Source organism: Ambystoma mexicanum, chromosome 3p, assembly GCF_040938575.1.
Source record: "Ambystoma mexicanum isolate Mex_15411 chromosome 3p, UKY_AmexF1_1, whole genome shotgun sequence".
NCBI lineage: Eukaryota > Metazoa > Chordata > Amphibia > Caudata > Ambystomatidae > Ambystoma > Ambystoma mexicanum.
Genome location: NC_090925.1, coordinates 810,413,884 through 810,440,869, shown reverse-complemented (window position 1 = coordinate 810,440,869; position 26,986 = coordinate 810,413,884). Strand labels below are relative to the sequence as shown.

Below are 26,986 nucleotides of genomic sequence, written 5' to 3'. Positions count from 1 at the left end.
GTGGTGAACGGGAAGCACGCCGGAAATCGTAGTCGGAGGCAGGCATCCCACGATGAATTAGCACTTGAAAGGAAAGTTAAGAAAGGAAAGGCAAGGCATGAAGGTAGATGGGAAGGGTGAAATAGAAGTAACTAGGAATAAACAGGAAAGCCAGGAACAAGATGAATACTCACAGTAGCGTTTGAATGAAGATAGAAGCAACACACTTAGTTGTGGTGGAGAAAGCTATTTATACACTTGCACTCTGTTTGCAAACTTCTGGCTTGTGTGGAAAATGTCGGCAGCCATATTGAAATACACTAGTCTGGTGTTGTGAGTTAGATCCTGTGACCCATTTCGGCGCCATTTTGAAAGGGGCATGTACAGCTCTTATGCCTCTTGTTCTCCACTTCTTCCATAGGTGGCCAGGTAGAATAGTGATGCATGGCAGTAACTTTCTCCCACCACGCGTGTCATGTCAGCATTTCAACATGATAGCTCTGCTAAGGGATTTTCTGCTCTGCACCGGGTGTTGTCCTAGGACACGTGCTCCATGTGTTCACTCATTTCTAGACTCATTATGACTTGCCTCCCTGAAGGTAAGATCTGTTACTTAGTCGTGACAAGTGAGACTTGTATTTTCTTCATTTTCCAATAAGTCTCACACAAAATCCAAAGTCTTGTGTGTGTATCCCACACACCAGACTCCCAAGCTGATCTCACTCTCATGGATTCCCTTCTCTACGCTGATGCCACGTGGGCAATTAACTGGTAAATAACTGAATGTGTCACACAGCACAATGAAACTATTTTCAAAAATATGCAAATAAACTTTTTAAAATCCATCTCCCAAACGTTCACACCATCCCCACATCGCCCAACATTTCCATCCACTCAAATACTCTATCACTTTCCAAAAAGTCAGTAGCATGCCCCCACAAAAAGGTCCTGCTTCTCTTAAAACTGCCCAAAGACTGCTTGAAGTTCAACCACATGGCGCCTTAAGCCGGTCAAGTGGCACAGCGAGTAGAGCGCCCGCTTTGACACCCGTGCAGAGCCTGTTAACGGGCCAAACTCAGCCTTTCATCCTTCCGAGGTCGATAAATGAGCACCACACACCGTGGGTAATAATAAGCAGCGCTCAGATACCTGAGGGTTTGTAGCGCTATATAAAAGCCTAATTATTATTATTATTATTACATAGCCAGCAGGTTCAAACATGTTGTTCAAACTTTTCCTATGTTCAAACCTGGTTTGAACTCCCTCCCCCCCACCTGAAATTCGGGTGGTTTGCAGTTCACACCAATACATTTGCACTGGTTTAGTGGGTGTCGGTGTTGCACCCTTTAGAGCTGTTGGCCTTGGGTTGATACATCTATGTATAAAATAGCACTGCCCTGTAAGACTATGACAATTTCCTCATATGAAGCAAAAATCAAGCAATAACACGAATATGTACGCCCATAATGCATTTCTATGTGGTACTGATCTTGAAGTTTAGTTCCACATTGGAGGTAGATGGGTTTCTTTTTTCGTGATTTTTTTAAAAACAGCATAATATTGATGGTTAATGGAAAACATACCCCATTGCTTCAATCTCTACAGCACTGACATCCACAATGAGGGTGACATACAGTGGGCCTCATTGCAAGTTTGGTGGAATTTCCGTGGTAACTGCTGAAATACAGCCAAACTAAATTACTGTTACTGCCACTTGGTCCTGTTGAGCTACCATGGGATTACAACTGGTGATAATTCCCCATTTTAAGAGTCCATAGGACCCCATGGGGATTTCTGGTACATTTACCGCTGGTGGCATAACCATGTGGTAAATCCACCCATTTTCGGTAGTAAAGTGGAGAATTTACCTTCAGCAACAAGCTGGAGGTGAATCTTCTACTTCTCATCCGAAAATCAGCAGATTTACCGTTCAGTAGACAGCCAGCGGTAAATCTGCCCAAAATTATAATTTGGCGGTGTGGTTTTCATGCATTGCCATCCTTATAATGAGGTCTAGTATGCATTTGCATCCCTGAGAGCTGTCAGTCTGCGGTTGATAAAGCCAATTATAAAATAGCACTGAAAGGCAGAGGTTCTCATTATGAGTTTGTCTGTATTCCGGTGGTAAATTCCACAGAAATACTGTCAAACTCAATTACCGTTACTGCCTTGTGGTCCCGTGGAGTTACCATGGGATTGCAAGTGGTGGTAACTCCCCATTTTTGGAGTTCATAGGACTTCATGGGGATTTTGGCCAGATTTCCTGCCAGCAGAATTACTGCATGGTAAATCTGCCGATTTTTGGAGGCAAAGTGGAGGATTTACCTCCAACAACCAGCTGGAGGTGAAACTGGTACATTTGTCCGAGAAGCCACTTGCTCTAGCATTGTGATCTCATGAGTACATCCTGACCTCAAGACCCTGAATGGCTCAGAAGACGTTGGATAACAGCCATACCAAAATATACTGTAGAAGCAAAGACTGCCACACATTACTCCACAACAGTGAAAAGGATAACCAATACACCAGAGCAATTATTAATGAGCTGAATGGCATCCACACATGTTTCACTACACACAGATATCTAATAGGTATTCTTTACCACAGAATATGGGGCGAAACTCCCTGCACCCCATTGCTTAACCGCCTAGCTCTCCTTTCTATATACCTAACCTCAACACACCATCTACCTATTTGCGGTAATCAATCATTCAATCATTTGTACTTTTTTATGTAAAAATACCACAAAAATCAGCACATACAGTACACACCAATAAAAATGCAATAAAAGCATCATAACAGAAAAATAATCCAGTGCTAATCGATATAGAATTATTGAAAAACACAGTTACGCAAATCTACATTTAAGATGGGCAGTTTGAATCATTTGCGGTAAACAAAGCAGTTAAAAATGTGGTAAAAGCAAATTCGACCAATTTACTTTCAACCAAAGTGGTGAGCACCAGTATATCATCACCCAGGCAACTGTCAGGCAGGGGCATCTTGAGTGATTTTGGGGCTCGGGATACAGATACATTTGGGCCAATATCACACCAAAGAAATTTAGGGATTCAAGAATTGCTGATCACCCATTTCCCCTTCTTAGTGATCACAACCCATATCTTAATATGCTGCCCTTACAGCACCTTGCTGGAACCCAAACAATACATGTCATTTCAAGAGCAACATACCAGTACATTATGAGGGTACTGTGTTCTAGCAGACACAGAGAACACATTTTAACACAACCCTCCTCTTCCAGGCATGGCTCCTCCCTAACACCTATGTTCATACACCTTCCACTCCTCACCTTAACTGAGACTGGGTGATCTGATCGCCACTGTTTCCTCCACCGGTTACTTGTAGATCCATTGCTGACTGTTGCCCTCCTCCCCTGTTGTTAGATCCCCACCCCCTTGTTTCTCTGCTCCCTAACCTTATTCTTCCCCCTATGATTGTAAAGTGGGCCGTTGCTTCCGGAAGCTAGGTACACGCTCAAAAAATACCCTAATATTAATAATAATACGATGACTGAGATCCCAATCCTATGGAGCAATGATGTCATGAGAAAAGATAAGGTGACTTCTGAGGAAACTCCGTCCATCCACAATATAAGTTATACCTCCATGGGGAGTCAAGGTGATCCTGCCTGAAAACAGATCTCTGACAACCAAAACTGTCACAGTAATGTCAGGGCAATGGGAACTGGTAAGCAGTTTGTCCTACCTATGTGTATAGCCTCTGTTGCTTCACTCAGAGATGCATAAAGGATCATCAAAAATTCAAAAGGGTAAACAGCGCTCTTGAAATGATTTTGCAATACTAGGGACAATCTTGCTATTTCCTTGTGGTTATAATACGTGTCGATGCCCCTTCCCACTACCAAAAAAAATACATAGTAATTAGTATCATCAGAACTCAGAAATAGTGCTTTTCATTGATCTATTTCAGTGATAACACTAATAATGAGCACTCAACCTGCATCTTTACAGTGTAGTTTCTCCAGCGGGTTGTTGACTAGCACGTTAAGCCATTGTATGATGACTCCGCACTCAGGTCTGTAGAGGAATGCACAGATTCCTTGCGCAGAATGATGGCCGACCTCTGTGAAGAAGCCCACCATCCTAGAACGTGTTGATGCTTCTTTGGGTAAGATTTTCAGAGAGGAATTCTTAGGTCATAGTCTTTTGATAATTTGTGATTTCCTGATTTACTTTGAACAGAAACAAAAGGGATGGATTGCCCGGTCATCAGGTCTTTCTGTGGCGTCTTCATCGTCCTCTCTTCAGTTGTCCATTAAGATCTGCCTTGAGTTGGGATTCAGACTGGTTTTCATCCTGGGCTTCCTTTGCACCCAGTTGGTGCTCACGGAGCCCTTGTGCCCAAGATACTTCTTCTAATGAGCCCGTGGCACCAGTGACTCAGGATCATCCTTCCTCCCACATGACCAAGCATCCCACAGGCATGTAAAAGGACATTCTTAGGTCTGGCAGAAAAAATGCTTGCAAGGCAGATGAAATTGAGTAAACTAGAACAATATGTGGATGTTATGTAATGTTATGTTATGTTACACAGCTTTTATACTGCACCAAATCGACCACCGCAATGGTCTCAGAGCATAGGCATATTGTGCATCTAACCGGTGTATCCAGAAATCGCTTCATGGAGGAAAAGTAGCAGGGAGAGGATAATAGGATAGGACACCTCTTGAAATGCCACAAATTTAGGGATGTCGTGATGTAGAAGGAGAAAAGGAATGTTTTTTTACACTTTGCGTGTTTGTGTCGATCCATTAACGTGAGTAATACATCAGTATTGCTGAATGGAACGTAGGTAGTAGCCCTGTGGAGAAACAGGTACAAAATAATAGTGTTTGGTGGCGTGATGCGTTTGAGATGTCTGCAGCACACTAGTTAAATCCTGTCCGCTAGGTGACTCAGAATGACCTTTTACATGTTTCCATGGGGCAAACTATGGAATAGGACATTGGGTCTGCCAATCCAGGAGGCCGCGCGTCTCCCAGCCTAGAATCGACTGTGTGCAAGATAAATGTATGTGTGTTGGATCCCTACAATGGTGGCGCTTGACTTATAAATTACATATTATGGAAGCATTTCCTATGTTCTGTGGAGTCCTACAATAAGAACGAAGAAACAGTCCAATCGTTGTATATTGGTGCCATTAGGTCTTTCATTATAACCGTGGGTGCCGACACATGTTTCGACCATTCGAGGTCTTTATACAGGCAATTGTGATACATTTCTTTTATATATTGTTGTTGGTGTCTTGCCAAAGAAGAGTGGTTGCACTGAGTAGTGCTTCTTAACGCCTTGTTGCCGTGTAGTGTATCTGATCCTCAGTCGGCCGGTCGCAGAATAAAAGGGTAGGATGGGCCGCTATGGATCTGTGATACGTTCCATGATGTCTTCTAAGTCGGGCACTCAGGAAGAGGGGGAAGTATTGGAATATTCGGTTCATATACTTCATCTGATCTAGTGCAGCCTGCTGCATGCCTTGCATGACTGCTACCACCATAAGGCTATGACGTGCTTGTACAACACTTTATGCCACAGTAAGGCCTGCTCACAGCTGTGAGGAGCGCGGAGGGCAGCTTCCAGCCAGAAAGCCAACAACGTGAGAGCTAGTGTCCCCTCAGATCAGCACGACCTGCCCCAAATGGCCAGTTCTAAGGTATGGATAAGTGGGTGACACCAAAGACACTTCCACGTAATGGTGGCTATCAGTACGCAGGTTCTCCGCTGAGGCCACATCACGTAGGCTGCTGCCCGAGCAGTCATTGGGTGCTGCAAGCAAACCTTTGAAGTAACCTGCAGCTTGTGTAGACTGGGTCCCTCTTAGGTAGCCTGGAAATAATTTGCATACAAACTACCCAGTAGGTTTTTTTTAATTTTGCTGTCATATGCTTTAGAGCATGGTTCATATCCTAATGCTAATGTCAAAATGTTTTGTGAGCCAAATGCAAACTCCTGTAAGTAAGACAAAAAGTAACGGTAAATACTGCACACTTGTGGCTTCAACATGTGGCATGTAATTCTCAGAAGGTAATGCTGCTCACTGTGGTGTCTCTTTTGCTTTCTTTCAGAATACAGATATCCCAAATATTTCGACCAGTCTGGCAAACTTAATATGTCAAGGACAATATTGTGTAAGACTACTATTTCTTCTGCATTCTTTCTGTTAGTAACTTGTTGCACGACACGTGTTCGTCTGTAGTGTTCAATAAACCTAGTGGTTGGGCGTGGGAGTGGGAGCTGTACATCCTGGTTCAGGTTTAGACCCAAGCAGTACCTTCAATACCTGAAAGAAATTGATACTTTCCAATTTATGATGTGTAACCTTGTGTGATCTTTTGTCTGAAATACCCACTTACATCTGCTCAATGTAATTCCAATGTGAAGTGGATGTAAAACGTAAGCACCTAAATACCAGTCCTTATGAATACTTAGCTAATGTGCATTTGATATGATGAGTAATTCAGCACCACTAGAGTCTTCTGCTGCAGTTATTTCCTTGGGACTGGACCCAACCTGCACATCTAGCATCATGTTAATCCTCGTAGCACTTAAGGCATGATTCTGAGGTGTATGGAAAACTAGGAAAATGTTCTTGTATGAAAGATGAACACGTTCCCGAAATGTACCATATTCTGTCAAAGTGAAAATGTGGAGGACTGGCATCATAGCATCAACTTTTACATGTGCCTGATTGACAGGCTGACAACAGCCCTATCAACCATCAGGAATGCAGGGGTGGCACACAAGGGATTCTCCTTGCAAAAGCACATAAAAAAAGAAGTTACAATACGGCACCAGTGAGGTACTGTTAAACTCTACTGTACACTTTTCCCATTATAAAGATAGCATTTCCTAGACTGCAGCACCACTTTTCTAGTTTAATGAAATTTTAAGAAATCCTTCTTAAATTAGAAAAGTGGCAGTCTTTTGAGAAATCCTCTTACTGCCACTAGTACACATGTTTCTATCAAAAGGATAGATTTAAGCAGCTTTTACTTGCGGAAAGCACAACATCTCGCCTCCAAACGTTCCACCCACCTTAGAATGGTGGTGATGGAAACTGGAGGGGAGAAAGTCTGCTTCCTACATGACATTTATCATGAACTCAGAATCGTGCCCTCATTGCCTGATTCTGAGGTGTATGCAAAAATAGGAAAGTGTTCTTTCATGATGGAAGGATACTTTCCTTAAAAGTACCATATTCTGTTAAAGTAATAATGTGGTAACCTGAATTCAAAGCCACCACATTTGCATGTGCCTGATTTACGACCCGATAGCAGCTCTGATAACCATCAGGAATGCATACAGGGACTGCAAAGGGATTCTCCTGGTAGAGCCCTGCTTTTTCATGTAAAAATACGGGAGTTAAAATACGACTCCTGTTAGGTCCCGTTCACCTCTACTGCACATTTTCCCTGTCTAAAAATCTCATTTCCCAGACTGCAGCACCACTTTTCTAAATTGCTGAAAGCTTAGCAACACTTCTGCAATTTAGGAAAGTGGCACCCTTTAAAGAAATGCTCCTAGCGTTACTGGTGCACACGTTTATCCCACAATGAGAGATTTTAGCAGCTTTTGCTGCAGGAAAGCATGACATCACCCCTCCGATTCTTCCACCTATCTCAGAATGGTGGTGCTGGAAACTGCAGGGAAAAAGTTCTACTTTCCACACAAAGTTTATCACAAGCTCAAAATCGGGCCCTGAGAGGCCAGTAAGCTAAAACCTACACACTCTGGAGAGTGCAGGGCAGGACTGTAAATGTAAGAGTTAATCTACCCCCCACCACCCATATGGTAGGAATAGTGTATTGGATAATGCGAGAATCCCACTCAGGGCCTGATTCTGAGGTGCTGTCAGGAATCGAGTTGCCCACGTAGTGTAGTGGACGAATTCTTCCACCTGATGCACCCCTCTGGTCCTGTGATCAGACAACCAGAGCGGCAAATCAGAGGAAAGAAAGGATACCAGATGAGACCCTGATGTCGCAATTGCAGACCGCTGCCACAGGATCGATGCTGCAGAAGCAGATTTCAAGACTGCAGGACGAGATGCGTAGAGCAGGAACAAGGTGAACTACAAGCAAGTGCGAGGTTGATCACAATGTATATATGCTGGGCAACCACTCATTCAGAAAACCATAGTAAACAGTTTGAGCTGGGCGGGATCTGGACGTGTAAACGTCTTGCTATGCTGAAGTTGTTATATATATATATATCTTAACCCCCAACCCTTATTCAGTTTACCACAACAAGAAATCCCTCACAGGCTTACCATATCAATGGGCTAGGGTCTTTAGAAGCTCCAAGGAGAGGGACATGGTGAGGCAGGTCCGGAATCCAAGAAAAAACAAACACAACCTAGCCCGACGGCACGAGGACGCCTAAGTATACTGTGGCAGTCTCTAGTCCGTGTACTGATTGAAAAGAGTCACAGTCTCCACATCCATCCTACGCAGCACGGTATCCTAGGAGGTCTTGTTCGTTCGAATCTACAGCAGGAAATAACGAAAGGCACCGTTCAGGAACGGCCGAGTCCATGAAGAGCAACACAACAGTTGAGGTGGAGACAAGGGAGTTCCTTTAGCGGTCCGAGGTCAAAAGCACAAATCCGGCAGCAAAGTAATCAAAGGGCAATCCAAGTAGCAGAATACAATACGCGGTCCAGGTCGAGGGCACAAGATAGTTCCGAGGACAAGCTGGGGATAGGGAAGAGGGATGCAGGTACTGAGGGTCCAAGGACAAGGAAGTAGCAATGGCAAGGAAACAGGAAAAAACGAAAGCAGAGTAGCCACTCTGAGTAGTGCCGCTAATTGCAAATCAGAAGCACCGAAGAGCAGGTGGGAGGTGCTTAAATGCGCATCACGTGATGACGTTACGTGTTGCACGACATTGACGGTGCCAGGAAGATGGGAGGACGTGACGCCAGTGTTGCCATGCCAACTTCCAGGCACCTGGCTGCAGCGTTCTTGAAGGGCTATACGCGTACGGTCGGAGAGCGATTGTACGCGTAGACATGACAGTATCCTCCCTCAAAGGAACCCTCACCCGCCAGGCGGACCAGAAACATGACAGTAGAACAGAGGCATGGACATTTCCTGCAGTTTCCCAGGTACGATCCTCCGGACCGTACCCTTTCCAATCGATCAGATAGAGATGCCTGCCCGGACTAACCTTGGTGTCTAGAATTGCGGCCACCTCGTATTCATCGGACCCCTGCACCATGAGAGGCGAAGGGCGTGAAGGCAGTCTGGCCTCTGGGTGACAAGGTTTTATCAGGGATACGTGAAACACTGGGTGTATCTTCCACTTAGAGGGGAGGTCTAAGCGGACAGCGCCTGGATTGATGATTTCTACCACCTTGTAAGGGCCCACAAACCGAGGCAACAGGGTCTTTTGTCCTGGAATGCGCCGATTTTTTGCAGATAACCACACCTTCATGCCCGGGTGGTATACAGGGGCTGGGGTGCTGCGTGCATCGGCATGTGTTTTGGTTCAAGTCTGGGCCCGCAGTAGCTGTTCTTTAACATAACTCTAGTTGTCTGATAGTTTCTGCAGACAGCCGAAAGCAGCGGGATTGTCTGGTAGCAGATCAGTGATGCTGGGCAAGGAACGAGGATGTTGTCCATATAGGGTAAAGAATGGTGACAAACGTGTTGTGGTATGTAAGGAATTGTTATAGGCAAACTCTGCCATAGGGAGGACATTAACCCATGTATCCTGACGTTGGAAGGTAAGACAACGGAGATATTGTTCCATGGTGGCGTTCAACCGCTCGGTTTGACCATCAGTTTGGGGATGGTAAGCGCTGGAATATCTGCCATTTATGCCTAAGGATGTGGTCAAGGCTTTCCAGAAGCGGGAGGTGAATTGAGATCCACGGTCCGTAATTATAATGGAAGATAGGCCAAATAACCAAAAGACATTCTTCAAGAACAGTTTGGCCAAAGTTGGAGCGGTTGGTACACCACGACAGGGTACAAAGAGTGCCATTTTGGAAAAATAGTCAATAACGTCCCAGATAGTGTCGTACCCCTCGACCAATGGAAGTTCCACAACAAAATCCATAGATATCATCTGCCAAGGAGAGTCGGGTAAAGGCATCGGTTGCAACAAACCTACGGGTTTACCGCGTTGATGCTTGCACTGAGCACACACAGCACAGGTGGCTACATACTCCTTAATATCATGCGCCATAAAAGGCCACCAGCACCACCTTCTTAGAAGATCTAAGGTTTTTTGCACACCCGGATGTGCAGCTACAGAGGAGTCATGGCACCATTGCAAGGCCGTACGCCGGGTGTCTGAGTCAGGTAGGTAGACTTTTCCCTGTTTGTAAGGTAAAGAATGGACGATCTCCAAACCGTGTTTAGATACTTCTGGCGGATTGGTAGAGACCCAATTTTGGATCAAAACCCTTAGGGAAGGACATAATGTACAACCACAGACTACTTGAGTAGGTAACAGTAGCGCATCCTGAAGATTGGCGGGTTCAGGAACTCCATGGAGACGGGAAAGAGCATCAGCCTTAGAATTTAAAGACCCAGGACGATAGGTGATAGTTAAGTTAAACATGGCAAAGAACTCGTGCCACCTGGCGTGGCGTGCCGTGGTACATTTTATTGATTGAAGGGCCAGGAGATTTCTATGATCTGTGAATACTTGGACAGGTTCAGTGGAGCCTAGGAGATGGTGTCTCCATACCATAAAGGCATCCCTAACGGCCAAAAGTTCCCTTTCTGTGATTGTGTAATTCCTCTCATATGGTGTGACTTTTCTGGAATGATAGGCAACAGGGTGCAAACCAGCGGTCTCGGGGCAATGCTGTGACAAGATTGCTCCTAGTGCAATGTCGGAAGCATCGGCTTCCACAATAAATGGCAGGGATGGATTTGGATGCTGGAGCACTGGTGCAGAGGTGAAAGTGGATTTCAAGGTCTCGAAGGCCTGTTGTGCCTTCTGATTCCACTTAAACTCACGCTTGGTGCTGGTTAGTTCAGTAAGCGGGGATACAATAGCGGAGAAACCATGGACAAAACGCCGATAAAAATTGGCAAAGCCTAAAAAAGATTCCAGGGCTTTACGTGTACTAGGACAGGGCCAATCTAATATGGCAGTAACTTTGGACCGACTCATCTCTTTTCCTTGGCTAATGATATTATAGCCCAGGAATTCCACTTCGGATACATGGAACATGCACTTGTCCAATTTGGCATATAGTTTGTTTTCTCTTAACCTTTGGAAAACACTAGAGAGATGAATGACATGAGTAGAGATGGATGGCGAGTAGATCAATATGTCGTCTAAATACACGACTAGATATTGGTCCAACATGTCATGAAATACTTCATTGATAAAGTATTGGAAGGTCGCCGGAGCGTTACACAGACCAAAGGGCATGGCGCAGTACTCAAAAAGACCATACCTGGTTTTAAAGGCGGTCTTCCACTCGTCACCCTGACGTATACGCACCAGATTGTATGCCCCCCTCAAATCCAATTTTGTAAAGACCTTAGCTGAACCCAACTGGTCCAATAGGACCGAAATCAAAGGAATGGGATATTGATTTCGAATTGTGACTGCGTTTAGTGCCCGGTTCTGATGCATGGGCGGAGATCCCCTTCTCTCTTGGGGATAAAGAACATGGGGGAGGCAGCAGGCGAACGTGAGGGCCGTATGAATCCGGACTTTAGAGACTTCTCAATGTACTCCTTCAAGCCCAAGTCTTCCTTTGTGGTCAAGGAATATATACGCCTGGAGGGAATCTTGGCTCCCGGGACAAGCTCAATTGGGCAGTCATAAGGCCTGTGCGGTGGAAGCACATCCGCACCACGGGCGTCAAAGACATCCTGATATTCCTTATATGCCGGTATGCCGGAGGGAGCACAGTGTTAGTAACCGCCCCGATGGTATGAATGTTCTCCAGGAGTGCCTTACTCGGACTGAGAGTATTGACAGGGTTTGTTAGACAATGGTTCTCACAATAGTCTGAGAAAAAGCTAATCTCTCCAGAATGCCAATCCACAGTTGGATTGTGCAATTTCAACCAAGGTACACCAAGAATGACCTTGAACTGTGGTGCAGCTATCAGATCAAACGATATGCTTTCTTGATGACCACACTCCGTCGTCATGACCAAGTTGGTCGTGCGTTCTGTTACTAGACCAGAGCTTAGTGAAGAACCGTCAACTGTGTTCACCACCTCAGGGCATGATTTTGGGACCACTGGTAACCCCAGTTCCCTGGCGTATGAAGCGTCCACATAGTTTCCCGTAGCTCCTGAATCCAAAACCACCACCACATTGAGTTTCTCGAGTTCAACAGTGGAGAGAGAAACCGACAGACAGTAAGGAGTATAAATCGTGGGATCGACAGAGGAACCACCCAGCGTCTGGATCCCTTCAGTCACCGGGTTTTGGCGTTTCCCTGTTTCTTGGTGGGTTTTTTAGGACACTCTCGGAGCAAATGTTCGGATGATCCACAATAACATAAACCATTCTTTCTCCGATGTTCCCTGACTTTGGCAGATAAAGGGGGGCTAACTGCTCCTATCTGCATTGGTTCTGTGGATCCAGAAACCGGTACAGGGTTAGCAAGGGCAACTAGAGGTGTCGCTCTCTTTTCTCCCTTCCTCGCGGCTTGCCGAGAGTCAATCTGGAGAACCAAGTCCAGTAGTTCATTGAAAGCCGTGGGTACTATAGGTACTGTAGCCAAAGTGTCCTTCAAGGAGTCTGATAAACCTTTATAGAACAGAGAGGCCTTCTTCTCTTGGGGCCAACCTGTTTCCACCACAAGTTGATTAAATTTGGCTAAATAGGACAAAAGAGACATGTTTCCCTGCTGAAGAGCAAGCAGTTCTAGGTCAGTAGTCTGTGTGGCGTAACGTGTATCAAACACTCGACTCATGGCGTCGATAAATGCATCACAGTTATAGAGAAGATGGCTCCCTTCCTCCAGCAATGGGTTAGCCCAGGCAACTGCCGTTCCCCCTAAATGAGACAGCAGCAACGCTGCCTTAGTAGTGGAATCTGGAAAGGAGGCAGGGCGGCATAAAAAAATGCAGCCTACATTGATTCAAAAAGGTTCGAAAAGCCTTGGGGTCTCCATTGAAGCGTTCCAGCGGTGCTAGAGGAAACTGGGCAGTCATATAAACAGGTCCAGAACCTTGTTGGGGAGGTACCGCACCTGAGCCGGAAGCAATAGCCGGAGTGGTTGAAACGCTGCTTGTAATTAGTCTATGCGACGTTGCGTAGCTGTATGAGCTGCCGTCATATCATTACGCAGATCGGCCACTAACTGCATGATAGTGGCCAATGTCTCATTGGTATCCATTGTATGGCTTCTGATTATGTCAGGAATCGAGTTGCCCACGTAGTGTAGTGGACAAATTCTTCCACCTGATGCACCCCTCTGGTCCTGTGATCAGACAACCAGAGCGGCAAATCAGAGGAAAGAAAGGATACCAGATGAGACCCTGATGTCACAATTGCAGACCGCTGCCACAGGATCGATGCTGCAGAAGCAGATTTCAAGACTGCAGGACGAGATGCATAGAGCAGGAAATACGGTGAACCTACAAGCAAGTGCGAGGTTGATCACAATGTATATATGGAGGGCAACCACTCGTTCAGAAAACCATAGTAAACCGGTTGATCTGGGCGGGATCTGAACGTGTAAACGTCTTGCTATGCTGAAGTTGTTATATATATGTATCTTAACCTCCTCCCCTTATTCAGGTTACCACAACAAGAAATCCCTCACGGGCTTACCATATCAATGGGCTAGGGTCTTTAGAAGCTCCAAGAAGAGGGACATGGTGAGGCAGGTCCGGAATCCAAGAAAAAACAAACACAGCCTAGCCCGACGGCACGAGGACGCCTAAGTACACTGTGGCAGTCTCTGGTCCGTGTACTGATTGAAAAGAGTCACAGTCTCCACAACCATCCTACGCAGCACGGTATCCTAGGAGTTCTTGGCTGTTCGAATCCACAGCAGGAAATAACGAAAGGCACCGTTCAGGAACGGCCGAGTCCATGAAGAGCAACACAACAGTTGAGGCGGAGACAAGGGAGTTCCTCTAGCGGTCCGAGGTCAAAAGCACAAATCCGGCAGCAAAGTAATCAAAGGGCAATCCAAGTAGCAGAATCAAATACACAGTCCGGGTCGAGGGCACAAGACAGTTCCGAGGACAAGGTGGGGATAGGGAAGAGGGATGCAGGTACTGAGGGTCCAAGGACAAGGAAGTAGCAATGGCAAGGAAACAGGAAAAAATGAAAGCAGAGTAGCAACTCTCGTAGTGCCGCTAATTGCAAATCAGAAGCACCGAAGAGCAGGTAGGAGGTGCTTAAATGCGCATCACGTGATGACGTTACGTGTTGCACGACGTTGACGGTGCCAGGAAGAGGGGAGGACGGGACTCCAGCGTTGCCATGCCAACTTCCAGGCACCTGGCTGCAGCGTTCTTAAAGGGCTATACGCGTACGGTCGGACAGCGATCGTACGCGTAGACATGACAGGTGCATGCAAAGTTTAAAAAGTGTTGTTCCCTTGAGGAACAACGCTTTTGTAAATTGCCTCAAATTCATTTCAAACCAGAAAGTGGAGGATTACATTATAATCCCCCACTTTCAACCAACATGTGAATGCCGTGCTTTACTGCTGGACAACTCCCTTGCCACCCACCATAGTTGCATGGCAGTGGCTGCAAGGGTGTTCTACTGCCTTTACTATCCATTAGTGCAGATACAAAAAGGTGCTGAAGACTGGCACTTGGAATGTATCACCAGCGAAAATAAACAGGCAGGCTTCATTCCGGAGTATAAAGTATGCAGAAACTGGCAAAAAGATGGCAACGTAAACCGCACAGAAGCAGATGTTATTTCCACAGAGGCGGTTCATCCATAATGAGCGAGGGGGCTTCAACCCACCGGGTCTTGGCCCCCTCTCGCCCGTTATGAAGGAGCTGGCTGCCAAGGACCCAGCCCAGTGAAACACTGAGTGCTCTGAGTGCTCCTGGGCTGGCTGAACTGTCAAAGGGAAACATAATTCAGTACCCCAGCCACACAAGCTCAATGAGCCATGCAAGGCTTGGGCAGTTTGGCTTCCCCAGCCTTGCATCGCTCATTGGAAAGTTGATACATATTGTTAAAAGTTGTTAATTGCTTTTTCAATTTGTTTTAAAAAAGTAACATTGCTAGAATTTTAAGTGATTTATAGTTTCTACATTTTCGTTTAACTTTCATATGGCCTCATTACGATCCTGGCGCTAATGGATTAACGGCGCCGTACAAGGCTGCGGCGCCGTTAACCCATTAGCGCCTGATTACGAGGTCCCTTTGCGGGACCCGACCTTAACGGCTGGTCTACACCAGCCGTTAAAGTAGGGACCCGCAAAGGGACCTTGGCGCTAAGTACGGTACCGCAATTTGCGGTACCGTACTTAGCGCCTTCCCCATTCCCATTAAGCCCTATGGGGCGAAAATGGGAATGGGAAAGGGCCATGGTTCAATGGGGAATTACCGCCCCGCCAACCTTGGAATGGGGTGGTAATTCACCATTGAACCATGGCGGACCCGTTACAACACCGGCACCAACCATGGTGCTAATAGCGCCATGGTTTAGCGCCAGTGTTGTAATGAGGGCCTATCTGCAAAAATGATCTTCTCTTGGTATTGAATTTCTAGGGGCCAACAACTTCCATTGTTTTCAGTCTATTACACCCTGTTAGGCAGAATCCTATGCAGTTCCCTTAGGGAGCACTACAGAAGATTAGGACTACAGGTATATGCAATAAATCCCCTTTGGTATCAGTCTGTACCACACAGATTTAGTTGGTAGCTGTGGCTGAGCAGCCAGACTTATCTCAAGAGGGAGATGAGCAGTATTCAGGGTTTACATAGTAGGGCTTCAGTACTATGGAGCAATGAAACACTGACCAAAGCTTTGTATTAAAAAGAATATATATATATTTATTTTATACACTCTAAAGTTCAACACACAAATCACTATTATCAAGCAAGTTAAAACAGCCAAGAAAAGTATATAGAACTCCCTATTTAAATTGTAGACAAGTTTGAGCAAGAGCGAAAACTGTGCAAAACGGCACAGTGTAAACCAAGCAGGAATGGCACTCTAACAATTTCTCAAGAGGGAGGGAAAGGACAAGTTATACAGGAATATACTCTTAATCACACCAGCAACACTTCCCAATAAGATTGTGAACATGTTAGGCAAGGCAGTACTTCAGCATAAGCAATACTTAGGTGAAAACCGAGCCAAATGGCACTTTACAATATTAAAAAGGAGGAATAAAAAGGTGGTTATAAGAGTGTTAGGTGCACCAACACATTTCTTGATGAGAAACAATCAAGAGAAGGCAGTTGTAACAGATTTAGCCAGAGTCAATAGGCCTGTGCCAGAGTCAGTGGTACAAGGCAAAGTGCCCAGGATCAAAATGTTCTAGTAGCTGCAGTCAAGTCTTTGTTTAACGATTTGAAAAGATGGTTGCAGAAGGTAAAAGATAATGTTAGAGGATAGGGGCAGCCAACCCAGTAGGTAAGTAAAGGATTTAAAGCACCTTTGGCAGTACCCAACGAAACGGGAGGCCTGGCGGAACAATGTACATTGAAAGTGGAAGAGACTCCTGCGGTGGTGGTAGTTCCTGGCAGTTCCTGCAGTTCGGGAGATCCAGCAGAGGAAGAGAGGCTCTCGTTGTGGAGGAAGGTTTGAGTTACTGCACGGCCCAGGGATGAAGCCAGCAGCGGTGCTGCCAAAATGAACAAAAGGTACGCTCCTTTAAATCGCGGTTGTGGTGGACGGGTGCCTGGCTATCAAGGTCTCCGAATGCAGGGCACTGGCGATTCAACCAAGGCAGGTCCTGGAAGGCGATTGTAGAACTGGTTGGCCCCCACCAGCTCAAGGGAAGAACACTCTTGCAGGTGAAGATCTTCTCGAGTCGCTGGAGAAAAGTGGTGAGGATCGGCAGAAGGGCTTCACCGGTGGTTCAGTCATTGCAGATGTCTTCAGCTTCTCTCCTCTTCGGGTTTCTAGTTCCAGTGGCGACGTCTTGTCCTCCAGTCCTCAGGACCCTGCTTTTATGCAGCAAGACCCAGATTCATACAGCCTAGCTGTCACTCACTGTTATGACCTCTCCTTGGTCATAGGGTTGACTCATCAAGGACATTCGGGATACCCAGGCCAGGTACTCTTAATGGTTACTTTATTAGCTTCTTAGTTACAGGATCAGATGTCATTGAGATATCAAGAGGATCAGGGATAAGAGCCCCACTGGCTCCCACCACCCAGGCTCACATATTGTAACTGCCTGGGTTAGGACCATTTCAACTCCAAACATTCTAACCTCATACTCCACACTCACAGCCTACATTCTGAGAATGACATCAGTCCTGGCACAGCACACATGCAGGAATAAGAGCCAACCCTAACACCTACTTTCCTACAACAAACAAACACATCTCAAGCCCACCTGGAGGAAGCCAACCCTAACACCTCCTCCTCTTAAAGAAAAGCAAACCCACTACCACACACTCGCAAACAACAGAACACTCCTCACTCTCAACCATGTTCCACAAACACCCGGGAAATTGTACCAATAGGCGTAACTAACATTCCACGACAGACCCAGCCGCCACAACTAACCCTCCTAACCAATCAAAACAACACAGTTCACCTTCCATTCCCCCCCGCCACAAAGGAACCTCCAACTGCCACTTTCGAGCACCAACCGCCCACCTCGGGCAAACACAACAAAACACTACCACAGCCTACCAAACCAGACAAGTCACCTTCCGTTCCCACCTGCCACACAGGAACCTCGGACGGCCACTTCTGAGCATTAACTCCCAAAATCGGGAAAAAACCAGGTACTATCGTAACAACACAAAACACTTACTAACAACCCAACAATCTACCTGGGTCAACAAAGAACCATAGTCTTAACTCATACCGCTGTTAAATCCCATCAGGAAATCAAGCAAACACTCGACACACCAAGACACCAATCACTCACCCAATCACACCAATAAATAAAGGCAACTAGCTGTCACTAAAACAACCACCACCAGCACTAACTACAAATGTTGGCCAGACACCTGAGCCCTTCTAAACAATACAAATCACCCCAAAGTGAACACAGCTGCAGATGGAAACGTTTCCAGGCTTCCAGAATTGACTCATCAAGGACACTCGGGATACCCAGGCCAGGTACTCTTAGTGGTTACTTTATTAGCTTCTTAGTTACATGATCAGATGTCTTCAAGTCATTGAGATATCAAGAGGATCAGGGATAAGAGCCCCACTGGCTCCCACCACCAACTACGCTCACATATTGTCAGTGGCGTCACCAGGGAGGGCCCTGGGGGGGGCCGGGCCCCCCCTGTGAATCCCTGAGCCCCCCCCTTGTGCCCTCTACCTAAAACGAGCAGTGACCATGTTCTCCCCTTACTTTTGTCTGTGCCCCCCTACTTTTGTCTTTGGCCCCCTCTGTGCCCCTCCTAAATTTGATTCCTGGCGACCCCACTGCATATTGTAACTGCCTGGGTTAGAACCAATTCCACTCCAAACATTCTGACCTCACACTCCACACTCACAGCCTACATTCTGAGAATGACATCAGTCCTGGCACAGCACACATGCAGGAATAAGAGCCAACCCTAACACTCACACAGTGGGGTGGCTTTCCTGGCGGGAGAACCGCCCAGCCTATCAGGGCATAGTGCGACTTGGGTTGTGTTGTGCCTATTCCCCCTCCCACACATCCTGTCTACGCCAGACAGTGGCACCGAGAGGAGCGCTTCGGTGCAGAAGCCCGTCAAAAGGACGAACAAAGGATCCCCGACCTGGGTTAAGATTTCAGAGAAAGACACGAGAAAGAAATATTATTAAAGTTCTGGCAAAAAAAAAAAAAACAGATTAAAGTTAATAATAAAATAATCCGGCTGTCAGTAAAAGTGGTAGCCTCGAACAATGGGAAAATACCATAGGGAAATATTCGTGGTCATATACTTACAGTGGTAACCACTGCCACCTGCCAGAAACTTTGGAGAGAGGGACTGGACGGTACCCTCTCGAAAATGAACACTAGGGAAAATCTATTAACCCTTTCCAGTACTTCCATAGTAAGATGTGTTGTGCTGGTTATGTTTATAAGTATTGACTAGTAAAGTCAATGGGGACTTTACATGCCCTGGGAGACAGTAGTCAGTCCCAGGGTAAGGAGTCTATGTTTGGGGGTCACTGAGACACCCCTGTCTTACTGTGCTCAGGGTGCTGTGTAACACACATGTAAAAAGATGATACCTATGAGGGTGAGAAAAACCCCATAGACCATAAGCACACACAATAGCCTAAAACACACATCAGCAATCTGTCTAAGAGTGGGAAAAAGAATCTCACTCTTAGCAGGAGAAAGAAATAAACCCTTCAAATCCAGCAAAGCTGCTCGGGGACTCTATAGGTAAGGGAAATTAGCCCTAGAAGAGAATTCTCCCTAACACACCCGAGCAGCATAAATAATCCTTATAAGTCTATAACTGGAAAGCTGTCATATCCCGTCTTCTCTTAAGCACTCTGTAGTGATTCCCCTTTTAAATAAATCTACACTAGATCCTGCTGTTCCTGCTATCATCCCATCTCTCTTCGTCCCTTTTTAATTAAACGTTTGGAAACCCTACATGGTCCCCTTCTCAGTTCTTTTCTTGAAAAATCCTCTCTTTCATGTATCCCAATCTGGTTTTTGCCCTCGTCGGGGCACAGAAAGCGTGTTGGTCTCGGTGGTCAATGATCTTGCACTTCTGTCTAATTGAGGTGGGTTCGGAGCCTTGTTGCTACTTGATCGCTTCAACGCGTTCCACACCATTGACCACACAGTTCTGCTCAATCACCTCGCCATGGTGGGCCTTTCTGGTACTGTTCACTCTTAGTTCTTTTCGATCTGACAGGACTCAATCTCTTTCTCTGCCTCCTTCACATTCTTTTCCCACCTCCTTTTCATGTGGTGTTCCCCAGGGCTCGGCCCTCTCCCCTGTTCTGTTTAATCCCTACATCCAACAGCTGCCTAAGCTTATTTCCTCCCACAGCTTCAGCTGCTATTCTTATGGTGATGACACCCAAGACCTGACTGTTCAGGACATTGCAACCAGATTTCAGGGTTGCCTAGAATCTGTGGGGGAATGGACGTTGGGCAACTGGCTGTGGGAGAATGGATGTTGGACAACTGGCTTAAACTCTACGGGGAGAAAACTGAGTTGTTTGTGGTGGGTCCTCTATCTGCTGGCCTCTATCTGCTGGGGCATCCCAGGTGCCGGCCTTCTGGTTTTCGAGTCTCGGTCCTTGTCCTTCTCCAGTTTCATCAGTGAAAGACATAGGCGTAAAAATATCCTCCTCTCTTTCAGCCGACCTTCAGATTGGCGCTATCTGTCAGAAAGGATACTTTCAGTTGAAAATTTTGTGCAAAATCCTTCCAAACCTCCCTTCTCAATTTCTCGCCACAGTTCTATCCTCTCTTATTTTATTAACTATGGACTCCTGTAACGCTTTACTGATGGCACAGCCTGCTTATCTTCTGTATCGTCTGCAAGTGCTGCAAAACACTGCAGCGAGAGAAGCCACCTCTATGCCTAGGCAGGCCCACATATCTCCAGTTCTTTGCCATCTTCACTGGCTTTCTGTGGCTAAACGAGCGAAATTTAAATCACTTTGTCTAGTCCATCAGGCTTTTTATGGCTGCGGAGCAGAATACCAAGAGGCAAAATTCCGTCCATATGTCCCGGCTCGGGCACTCCATTCTGCTGAGTTTACGTTTCTTCAGTCACTGAAAACATATCTTTTCTAGTCGCGTATTTCCACCCTTCTTGCTTTATATAACACCATGATGCCTTTATGGTGAAGCGCGCGCTCTACAAATAAAGTTTAACATAACATAAGATATTTCTCTGGTTTTCCAAAAACTAAACAACAATTTGCTTATTCTCTACCTAATTCTTTCCCCATAACTTAAGTTGCAATTTTTCACCAATCATACACCTTTGATTTTTCACTACTCTCTGTAATTGTTATGTTAAATGGTAACTACCAATCAATCTTAATATCTACAAATTCATAAAAAATATTATTTAACAACATAAAATACATTAATTATTCTTTAATAAGGGGCAGTAACATAGTTCACTCAGACGTCATGATTTTAACAAAAAAAGTTAAGTGTCTCAGACAAAGATGTCTCTAGAGTGACATCAAGCCTAATTTGGCTCAAATTTGTTGTATAAGAATACATTTAGGAAAACTACCACGGGATCTCCCCGTATGGCTCTCTAAACGATCCAAGCACTACTGATTATCTGACAATGTTGTTTCCCCTCCACAACGTTTACTACTTTTTATTTGTAAACTCTTAAAACAAGAGACAGTGAGTAACCACCATATTCTAGATCGAATTCACAAGTACACTCGTTACTGATACCACCTTTTGATGAGTTAGATACATCACTCTACTTATTTCTAGTTTGTTGTTAATATGGAAGCCTCAATATGTCAAGTTATCTATCCTTTCAATCTCCTATGCAGAAAGTGTCTGTTTTTCTTCCTAGTAAAGATCAGGATTTTAAATTTGTGTTTATTTATTTCCAAAGCTAATCCCTGTAAAGGATCATCTATTACGACCAAACTCCTTTGACGCAACATTGTGATGACATCTAGCAAAACAATATCATCTGCATAATCTGCATGATAAATGTAAGACCTCTAATTTTTGGGGGAATGTTTCGAGCATTCACCCAAGGCCTTCTCTAAATATGCAATAAATAAATTGAACAACAAAGGCGCTAATACATCCCCTTGCATTAATCCTCGGTGGGTTTTTATGGAAGATGATAATGCACCAGACCCTCAATATAGTATTTTCATGCAAAAGATAATAAGCTTTGTCCAGAGTGTCCAGGTCCAGGTGTTCCGCCCAAAAGGTCCCCTTAAAGGGGCAACAGACTCCATCTTGTGGTGCAGTGATCATGGGGTATGGCAACAGCGGTAGAATTGGTGGCAGAACCTGCAGTAGTGTGGCTGTAGGTTAGGGGCTTTTTTTTATAAACAATGCATTCATGAAGTTTTAGATTGGCAGCTGTGATGTGGCACGGGCCACGTTGAGAGGGTTTTAAGTTATTTTTATGTATGGTGGTAACATAGTAAAGGTCACCAAGCATTTTGTTTGAGCATAACATAACATTCTTACGCCCATGAACCACTCATTATTTCCATCCCAATCATCACAGGCCGGGATGATAGCTCAGGGGCAACGTGCTCGCCTTGGAAGCAAGGCGACACGGAGCAACACAGGTCCGATCGCCAGGTCGGTGCTTAAAAACCTCTGGGCATTAAGCACATTATAAATAATTAATTATAATCTGTTCTTTAGGGCATGCGTATATGAACACACACAGCATGCATCGTGGCAGCCTGATTAATATTTTACATAGAGCAGTGTGAAATATACACATGGTAGATAGCATATTATGTGGCAAACAACATGACAGCGGAGGAAAGTGCACCAACTGGACTAGGGGCTTGTTTTTCCCATAGCGTAAATGGTAAAGGGAGAGGGATGGATGGGAGAAGGAACTGTTGACTGTTGATAGCATTGAATATTAATTTTCTTTTGTATCATGGAGTATTAATGATTGTTTTTTTAAAAGCCTTCAGCATTAACTATACTGATTGTTAATTGTCCCGGGAGGATAGCTCAGCGGCAACATGCTCGCCTTGGAAGCAAGACGACATGAAGCAACACAGGTTCGATCCCCGGGTCTGCGCTTAGAAACCTCTGGGTATTTAAGCGCGTTATAAATATGCAACCAAGACAAAAAAAACAATTACGTAACTAAAAAACAAACAATTCCTGTAACAGCGCCTCGAAGCCCACGGGCTGTGTGAGCGCTTTAAAAATGCAAAAAATAAATAAATGATGATATTTAGGGGGTCATGATTCTCCGTTTGCAGGGCTAGCACCCAGAAAGATGGATGAGATGTGAAGGGACCACGGCCAGGTTTCAAGGGACAAGTGTTGATTTGCAGGAAAGAAAAGAGCGTACAATGTTGTGAAGGTGAGATCAGTTCTGAGGCAAGGAACAGAGAAATTGCTGGATAAAATACAGAAATGAGCTGCCATGAAGGTGTAGCAGCAAAGCTCAAGGGTGGATCAGCTGAGCAGAGAGGGGTGGAAGGAAATGTGTCCAATATAGCGACATGTTTCGAGCCGAGGAACAACATGGCAAAAAGGATGGTCTGGTGGGAACAGGGAGTGAATGAGTGGGATTGGTATTATGACGGGGTGCAGGAAATACCAAAGTTGGAAGTTATTTCTATCTCTCTCCTGATTGGTTGGGCATGGTTGCACGTTGCAGCCCTTGCTGCTCAGGATAGCATGGCCCAATAGAAAGTATGCCCTCCATTGACTGGTGTTTTCTGCAACGGGATTAGTGTTTTTTTGATGACCAAGTGGGGTGAGGTAATAAAAAATGGGTGGTGTTTTAGAATATAAAAAGAGAAATGCCTGACCAATGAGGGCTCATTTATGTATGGAATTGTATAGTGGACGACCAATTACTTTCCTGTGAAAAATAATTTTGCTACATGCATTTTGAGGGCATAAAGCGTGAGGATTGTGCAGGACGTGCCGAGGGGTGGCGTTTGCCCAGCGCCTCTTCCCGGCTGTGATGTCCGAATAAATTGCCTTTTCTTGCAAGATTGGCACTCCCTTTTCTTGAGTAGCGTCGATGACTTTTTCCCTAATTTGGATTACTTCTGGGAGCGCCCCACCTCTACAGCTTTAGCAAGCCCTTATCTAGATATAATAATGGTGCTTCTCATCATTATCAACTATGTCAAACCCTGAAGTCAAATCTAAAAACAACGCATAGGGCCTCATCACGAGTTTGGCGGTAACCCTTAGAATATTAATTATTGATCCACCATGTGCGGTAGACATTTTTGATCTATGACCAATATGAAGAATCAGTCAAATGCTTTGTCTCTCCACCCAGGACTTTCATTCTTTAAGAATAACAGCTTACCCCATTTTTAAATATGGGCATAAAATCTGCTGTATTCCGAGCCGCTGAAAGACAAGAGTTTGGTACAAAATTTGTTAACAATTTGTACACAGTCTCCATCAAATCGGGTCTACTTTTAATACAAAACTTGCCAATCCACCAGGGCCTGGCGCTGGTGATGACTTAAAGGTTTTAATTTTTCTCTCAATAGCTTTGGTGTCGAAAGAATCCCTCAATGTAACACTGCTGGGTCCCCTGTTGCATAAGAGAATGACTGTATGTGACATCCTATCCAGGCCTATTCAGAAACAGGGTTTATTCGACTGTTACCACAAGGCATTCCATAAGAATGTCCCCAGAATCTATCCGTTTGATTCTTATCTATAAATACCCTGATTCCTCTCCATTTGCCATGTCGTAAATGAGACTTTTTACATTTTATCCAATTCTTATATTGTTGCCTTAACTTTGTATTTTGTGTTTGTATTCTTTTTTCTCATGAGTCTACAGTTAAGCATCACTTTAACTCTCGTATTCTATGAATTAGTTCACATGTTTTCATTTCCTTTTCGGTGTCCTTCGACATTTCAAATACTGAGCATACTGCTGAACGAGTTTCCTGGATTGTTTATAGGTCTATGGAACTTTGCTTTAAAGTAGTATCTTTTCATTTGGTTGGTTATAATTTACCATCAATATTAGTGATATTCTGCCCTGCAAGGCATTTTGCGTTTAAGTCCCCGCCTAATAGCACCGTCCCTAAATTGCCGTCACCATGTCATGTATCTAAAATACTTCTTAGTACTAGTGTTTCATTCTTAGTTTCAATGTTATCCGTTAATAATCAAACTGGGGCCTTCTTTATATTTTTTTTTGTGCAAGTTAATGGTTACTGACAATGTTCTGGACCTATAGCATTGAAAAAACAATTGTATATCAAGTTTATTATCTGCACTTATAATTAGCCCACTCTTACATCTGCCACTACTACCCTTTACTGCAGGCTCCAAAACAACCTTCCTCTCACCTAAAAAGGGTGTCTCCATTAGCCACACCCCCAACTATAGAATAAAGTCTTGCCCTATAGTGAAAACGAATGCAAGCCCCATACCGAAACATTTTCTAAAGCCAGAGTCTTGCATCAGGCGATATTAACCAAGGCGGCGGGCCGACCCTGTCGGTAATGGCCTGCCGCCCAAGTTGAGGGCCCGCCGCCTCGGTTAATATCACCATTAGCACCAGTTTCTCTACACGAGTGCTAATGGTGTTTTCTTTAAAAAAAAATGTTTTAAAAAAAGATAAAATCAAGAAACATACCTTTGTGATGCAGATCGGCTCCGGCAGTGCTGTCAGGGAAGTCTGTTTTCCATGTTGATGACTGTGACGTCATTAACATGGACAACGGACTTCCCGAAGTGCAGCACTGCTGGAGCTGAGACGCCCCACATATGTAAGTCTTTTTCTAGTTTCATTTTTTTCTTTTCCTTTGCACACCATTAGGAAACTACACGGGTGCTAAATGGTGAAGGTGGAGTGGGGAAGGGAAGCGCCCATCACTAAAGAGAATGCTCTGAACGTGGGCTTTCCTTAGTGAATGCAGCCCGCGTTCCGAGCATTCTTATTGGTGGATGGCGTCTCGCAGGTGCTAATGAAAGTTAAAAAATTACATTTGGCTTAGTGTTAGGGACCTGACTAAAATTCTCAATTGTAGGGCCCTAGCAAGCCATGGCCAATCCTTGCTAAGAAATCCATTCTTACAACGACCACCAAAACCACAACCAAAACCACAACATTTAAACCTCTTGAATTGTTATTCTTGGAGGCCACTCCTAGTAATATAAAATCCTATATAATCCTATAAAATCCTATTTCCTCAATGGTGTGAGAGTGCTATTTATCCGGAAAGAAGTCTTGATTTCTCTGATGGCAGCTTGTGGGAGAGTCATGGTCATCTGCTTTTGGTAGGAAGGGAACCTCATAGGTTTGGGTAGTTGGGAGACACACTGCTCATCTCTTGAAATGAGTAGATGCGACACATGCCATCAAATGACACCCGGGAGAAAGAACAGGAGGAGCCTGGAATCCCTGAGGGCAGCTTGTGAGAGAGTCATCCTTGCCTGATTTTGATGGGAGGGAGCAGCAGAGATTCAAGGAGGAAGGTGACACAGCAGTCAGTGTCTGCCTTTGAAGTGAGTGGATGAGACATGTAACATCTGGTGAAAACTGTGAGGAGCAGGAGAAGCCAGGAATCCCTGAGGGCAGTTGAAGGAAGAGTCATGCTTGCCTAAATTTGGTGGGAGGAATCTTTATTCAGCAGGGCCCAATCAGTGTCTGTCTTTTAAAATGAGTGGACCAGACACGTGCCATTAGGTGATACGTGGAAGGAGGAATAGGATGAGCCGGAAAGAACTGAGGGCAGCTTGTGGGAGAGGCACAGTTACCTTGTGGGAGGGAGCAGCAGAGATTCAAGAAGGAAGGTGACACATCAGTCAGTTTCTGTCTTTTGTAATTGCTGATTAAGGGGCTCATTATGAGTTTGCCGGTAAAACGGCAGTAATACCGGCTTGCTGGTGTTGCCGTTAACAGCGGGGCGACTGGCCGAATTACAACCATATTATGAGTCATCGTGTGCGCCCACACCCCCCTGATGGAAATGATAATACCCGTTGGCACTATTAGCGGCAACAACAGCCATCGCCCGATATTACTGGTGGATTTCTGCTGGTAATACCGTTTCCACCACCAAAACTGCCGATATTACCAGCACTGGAAATAGCATCACCGCCGGAACGGGAAGCCGGGCGCATTCTATCTTGAAAAACACAATCCACCCAGAATCACCCAATTTCTGCTGCCATCCAGTCCCCAAAGTCATGCCAACATCATGTTACAGCAGAAAAAAAGCCTGTCTGCCAG

General features: G+C 45.1%; 1 protein-coding gene across 3 annotated transcripts in view; it reads left to right on the top strand.

The window, feature by feature from the left end:
- Window positions 1-26,986, top strand: part of LOC138580918 (uncharacterized) — a 500,340-nt gene that overhangs the window by 86,537 nt on the left and 386,817 nt on the right. For all 3 annotated transcript variants that reach the window (XM_069651850.1, XM_069651847.1, XM_069651849.1), the window contains exon 3: window positions 6,083-6,145. In XM_069651850.1, the coding sequence (XP_069507951.1) occupies window positions 6,083-6,145 (63 nt within the window). The remainder of the gene's footprint in view (window positions 1-6,082; window positions 6,146-26,986) is intronic.